Consider the following 5,032-nt stretch of genomic DNA (forward strand, 5'->3'; position numbering starts at 1 on the left):
AGTGAGTCTGACTCCCTCACACAGACATTCATGTAGGCTAAACACCAAATGCATATTTAAAAATAAATAAATAAAATTGAGAGAGAGAGACAGAGACAAAGAGAGACAGAGATGTATGTAACAAGAATGCTCTGCCCTATAAGGTCCACTTGGCCCAAGGACAGATAACTCCTGGGAATGTTGGGGGATGTTCATGTAAGATAACAAGCCACGTGACTTCAAGTCTATAAGCAAGGTTGATTGCCTCAGTTGCACAGGATGTTCTTGGTCTCACCTAGGCAGGAAATATGTAGGCAGGAAGCACGTCAGGCTGTATGCTTGCTCCTGACTGAACAAAAGCAGGAAGCATGTAGCCTTGTGGGTTTTGATTTTATAAGCACCTGACTAGCGTAATTTGGCACCATTGTCTGGGAATTCTGGGTATGGACGTGGCCATGTCCATTGTCCTGGCTGGTATTTAATAAATTATTGGCTCAAATAAATTTAATAAAAATTTAATTTAACTTAATAAAAAAAATTGGCTCAAAAATCGTGGTAGTGGTCTTATTCTAGGCCAATGAGATTAATACTACATCGAAAGTCTTTGTAAGCTCCGGCATGGTGGCATACATCTTTAATCCCAGTGCTTAGAAGGCAGAGGCAGGCAGATTTCTGTGAGTTTGAGCCCAGTCTGGTCTACATGGTGAGTTCCAGAACAGCCAGAGCCATATAGTGAGACCCTGTCTCAAAACAACAGCAACATCAGCAACAACAACCCCCGCCCCCAAATCACCCAACCAAAACAAAAAACCATCTCTTTGTAAAATCCATAAAGAGAGGTTCTATAAATTGCAAAAAAACAAATTTGCAATAAGGGTCTGGGGAGGATCCAGTGCCAGAAAAGCCTCTACCCACCCAGAAGAGCGAAGGTCACCGGGCTGGAGAGCATGTCCACTCCCAGCCTTCTTAAATAGGGTTGACCAAGAGCGGGCCATGAGTCACAGTAGTGAGACTGGAATCAGGCGTTCGGTGGTCCTGACTCATCTCTGAGTTTGGTGTGAGGTCAGAGAGGGCTGGGATCTTCTGGTTGCCATAGTCAGAGCCCTGGGTCTCCTAGACAAAGTGGGTAAAGCAATGGGGGTCCCCACCTTCCTGAAGGATGTGAGGGCGGGGGAAGGAACTTCCCTGTGTTAACCTCACAAGTGGAGTGGCAGAAGGCTATCACCTCCAGCTCCTGATGGGCTGAGAGAGCACCGTGGCCTGGCTGGCACTGAGCTACATGCCCGGAACCGCAGGGCAGGAGCCTGGGGGTTGGGGTTGGGGGCAGGTCCTGTCAGGTTATTGGGTTCCAGTTTGATTGCCTCTAAACACTGAAATGCAACCCTCCCCTAGCGCAATTCAAGGACTCTGACCCGGCTGTGCTGCGGGCCGGAGAGGATCCATGGAGCCCTGGGCAAGGTGCGTCTTTCTCCTCTTCCTGCAGTTACTTCCAGGTAAGGGGGGGTTCATTCGCCAGTCACCCTCAATTCCTCCCCCCCCCATGATGGCCTCAGCTTCTCTGTGACCCTCAGCCACTCTCCCTAGATAACCAGGAGAGGGCTGGGGCGCGAAGCCAAACACCATGTGTGCGTTGATCCTCTGAGGAGGAGTGGAAGAGAAGGTTGGCGGCTCTTCCTGAGTTGGGCATGTCCCTGAGTCAGGTCCCAGGCAGTAAGAACTGTGGATGGAGTGGGGACACCAGGCCCCTTCTCTTGTTTTCCTTTTTTAAAAAGTCTAGGAGAATTTCGTGTGTATACAATTGATTAAGGGTTAGGTTTAGGGTTAGGGTTAGGGTTAGGGTTGTCTTAGGGTTAGGGTTAGGTTTAGGGTTAGGGTTAGGGTTAAAGTTAGGGTTAGGGTTAGGGTTGTCTTAGGGTTAGGGTTAAGGTTAAGGTTAGGGTTAGGGATTTTGATGACATCCATCTTTTATTCTCTCTCTTCAACTCCCCTGGGCCTTCCCTAATATGTAACTCTTCCAACTTCATCGTCTCTTCCCCCTCTCCTCCCCTCCTCTTCCTCCTCCTTCTTCCTTTTCTTCTCTTCTTCCTCCTCCTCCTTCAGTTGTAACTCACTATGCCCAGCTACTGTTATCCACATGCACATGGGGGTGGGGTCATCCAGTGGGGCATGGGCAACCTACCAGTGGCCACCCCCGCCAAAAGTTACTCTCCATCACTTACCAGCCATCAGCTCCCAATAGGTCCTCAGCTAGGGGTGGTCCCTGGGAGTCACTCTCCATGCACAGTGGAATCTTGAGCACCTGATCTTATGCAGGCAACTACAGCTGCCTCGAGTAGCAGCTTAAGTTCAGTAGCTGTGCCATGTCCAGAAGACAGCACCTCACAGTGTCCCTCCGCATCCCAAGGCTTGTTTTCTTTCTGCCTCCTTTTCTGTGTTGTGCTGGAGCTTGGGAGGGTGTGGCGAAGATTTGGAGGTCCCATTTAGGGCTGAGCACTCAGTTGCTTATTCTTAGTATTTTGGGCTGTTATGCGTGCCTGCATTAATTAGAGCCCACTGAGAAACCTCTTCTTGTTTTCTAGGGGGACGTGGGGATGTGTTGCCATCAGGTAATGACCAGCCCAGAGTTTCCCAGGGAAAAGCCCAGGAAGGGGGCTGGAAGGAGTTGTCGCAGGTGGAGGGACCCGGGACCCAGGAGGGCCTGGCCTTCTGAGAAGGTCCCTCTGCAGTGTGCGGCCACTCCAGAGATGCTGGGAAGATTGTGGGTGGCCAAGATGCTCCGGAAGGACAGTGGCCTTGGCAGGTCAGCCTGTGGACAGCTGAAGAGGGCCACATATGCGGGGGCTCCCTCATCCACCAGAGGTGGGTGCTCACGGCTGCCCACTGCTTCCGCAGGTAAGTGGAGAGTGGCTGCCATTCTCCTTGCCCTGCCGCTCTTCGGCAGATGCCTCCACAGCCTGGGCCTGTCCCTTCCTAGGTCTCTGAACCCTGGCTTCTACCATGTGAAGGTTGGAGGATTGACACTCTCCCTTCTGGAGCCCCACTCAAGTTTGGTGGCGGTGAGGAGCATCTTTGTCCACCCCACCTACCTCTGGGAGGACACGTCTAGTGGAGACATTGCCCTGATCCAGCTGCGCACTTCTCTGCAGCCCTCTCAGTTCACTCCCGTCTGCCTCCCAGAAGCCCATGCTCCTCTCACCCCTGGAACTGTGTGCTGGGTAACAGGCTGGGGGTCCACCCAGGAAAGAGGTAAGGGGTGTGTTCACAGCCAGTCCCTGTGCTGTCTAGGGGGTGGGCTGCCAAACTGTGGGCTTTGCATTGGCCAAGGAGCCCGCTGCTGGTGGATTTGGGGAACCCTCCCTGGTGTCCAGGATTCTGCCTATTGCAGAAGTGGGTAAGCTGAGTTACAGCAACCATGGGATTATGGAAGCTTCTGGCACAGCTCACAGGGGGCAGGCTGGATGTGAACCCTGCTCTCTGATGCTGTTTTCTGGTTTGGGGACATGGGATGGAATAGAACAGAGAAATGGCAGGAGGTCTAGGCTGTCTGCACTGTGCAAGGGTTCCAGTGGGTCAGCAGTACTGAGGCCAAGCTTCTCTCTGGTCCAGTCCTGGCCAGTGTCCTCCAGGAGTTGGCTGTGCCCCTGTTGGACTCAGAGGAGTGCGAGAAGATGTACCACATCCCTGAGATCAGCCAGTCCAGGAGGCGAATCATCCAGGCAGACATGCTCTGTGCAGGCTTTGTAGAGGGCCAGAAAGACTCCTGTCAGGTGACAGCAGCCCTCTGGGTCTCCCTGGCATCCCTACCTGTATTCCACACCCCAATATCCCTTAGCAGAGGGTGTTTTAGAAAAGTTTTTCTTGACCGGGCTCTCTTGCTTCTCCCTCAGGGTGACTCAGGGGGACCATTGGTCTGTGCCATCAATGGTTCCTGGACCCAGGTCGGGATCACCAGCTGGGGTTTTGGCTGTGCTCGGCCATACAAGCCTGGTGTCTACACTCGGGTGCCTGCCTATGTAGACTGGATTCAGAAAACCCTGGCAGTGAACAGCTCTGATGCCTGCCATTCCAGAGGCTCTGGGGCACACCAAATGCTGCTCCTAGCGCTGTTGGCCTTTGCCTTGCCATGGGTTCTGTGAACCCCAAACTCTAGAGTCTCGAATCCTCTTCTCGTGGGATTGGAGACGCGGAGGCTTAAAGTAGATGCTGAGAAAATGAACCTCAAATGGTGGGTTTGAGGGTGACAGCCTGGGAGCTGTTGGAGGCTGCAGTGACTTGAAGAGTTTGAGGCCACATCTGGAACACGGGGACACGACCTACCAAACACAGGCAGCCACCCAGGTGTCACCTACTATAGGCCTGGTCCTGTTTCAGCTCTACTTGTGTCAACTCTTTTTAGTTGCACAGCAGTGCTGCTGTGGGGGAAGTAGGGACGCTCAGAGAGGGTGTGTGAGCTTCCTAAGGTCACACAGCTAGCCAGCTGGAACAGAGTCTCCATCAGTCAGGTGTGGTTCAGACCCTGTGCTTTCACCTAGAAGGCAGTCTCACTATGTACCCCAAGCTGGCTTCAGCGTCATGCTCCACTACACTTGGGTCTTATTCTTTGTGCATAACGTATCTTTGTTCTGGGAGAAAAAAATCCTTTGACCTGGATCTGGAAAGGTGGCCTAGCAGTTAAAAGACCCTTCCAGAGGACACAGTTTGATTTCCAGCACCCACATCGTGCAGCTTGTAAGTGCAGGAGGCCCTGACCTCTGGGGACATACACATGATACTCAAACACACACAACTGAAAATAAAATTAACAATTAAAAAAAAAAGGATCTGTTTATTTTATGTGAATGGGTGTTTTGTCTGCATGTGCAGTGCTAGTTTCAAGGTCTAGTTTCAAGATCTCTTGAAACCAGGGTTATATTAGAGTTACAGCCTGCTGTGAGCTGCCATGTAGGTGCTGGGACTTGAACCTGGGTCTCTGGAAGAGCAGCCAGTGCTCTTAACCACTGAGCCATCTCTCCAGTGCCCCAAATATGATACATTTTTCCCCCATTTTTTGAGA

At 51.8% G+C, this 5,032-nt stretch overlaps 1 protein-coding gene across 2 annotated transcripts; it reads left to right on the forward strand.

The window, feature by feature from the left end:
- The first annotated feature begins 961 nt into the window (after positions 1 to 961).
- Positions 962 to 4,812, forward strand: LOC311587010 (serine protease 30-like). Of its 2 annotated transcripts, XM_084763402.1 has the most exons (8): positions 962 to 1,041; positions 1,372 to 1,472; positions 2,559 to 2,585; positions 2,706 to 2,871; positions 2,954 to 3,035; positions 3,126 to 3,225; positions 3,586 to 3,746; positions 3,867 to 4,812. In XM_084763402.1, exons 2-8 carry the CDS (start codon positions 1,421 to 1,423, stop codon positions 4,113 to 4,115), a joined length of 837 nt encoding a protein of 278 aa, XP_084619528.1. In that variant the 5' UTR covers positions 962 to 1,041; positions 1,372 to 1,420; the 3' UTR covers positions 4,116 to 4,812. The 2 variants fall into 2 exon arrangements, with proteins under 2 accessions (XP_084619528.1, XP_084619527.1); XM_084763401.1 differs by having other exon boundaries at positions 2,954 to 3,225.
- The last annotated feature ends 220 nt before the right edge of the window (positions 4,813 to 5,032 follow it).

The sequence above is a fragment of the Acomys minous genome, assembly GCF_964271855.1.
Source record: "Acomys minous genome assembly, chromosome: 16".
NCBI classification, from domain to species: domain Eukaryota; kingdom Metazoa; phylum Chordata; class Mammalia; order Rodentia; family Muridae; genus Acomys; species Acomys minous.

Excerpts from the sequence above, each read along its gene's own strand:
- LOC311587010 (XM_084763401.1), top strand. The coding sequence starts at position 1,421 with ATGGAGCCCTGGGCAAGGTGCGTCTTTCTCCTCTTCCTGCAGTTACTT. Across the intron at positions 1,473-2,558 it reads CTTCCTGCAGTTACTTCCAG|GGGGACGTGGGGATGTGTTG; the intron begins GTAAGGGGGGGT and ends CTTGTTTTCTAG. Across the intron at positions 2,872-2,953 it reads GCTGCCCACTGCTTCCGCAG|GTCTCTGAACCCTGGCTTCT; the intron begins GTAAGTGGAGAG and ends GTCCCTTCCTAG.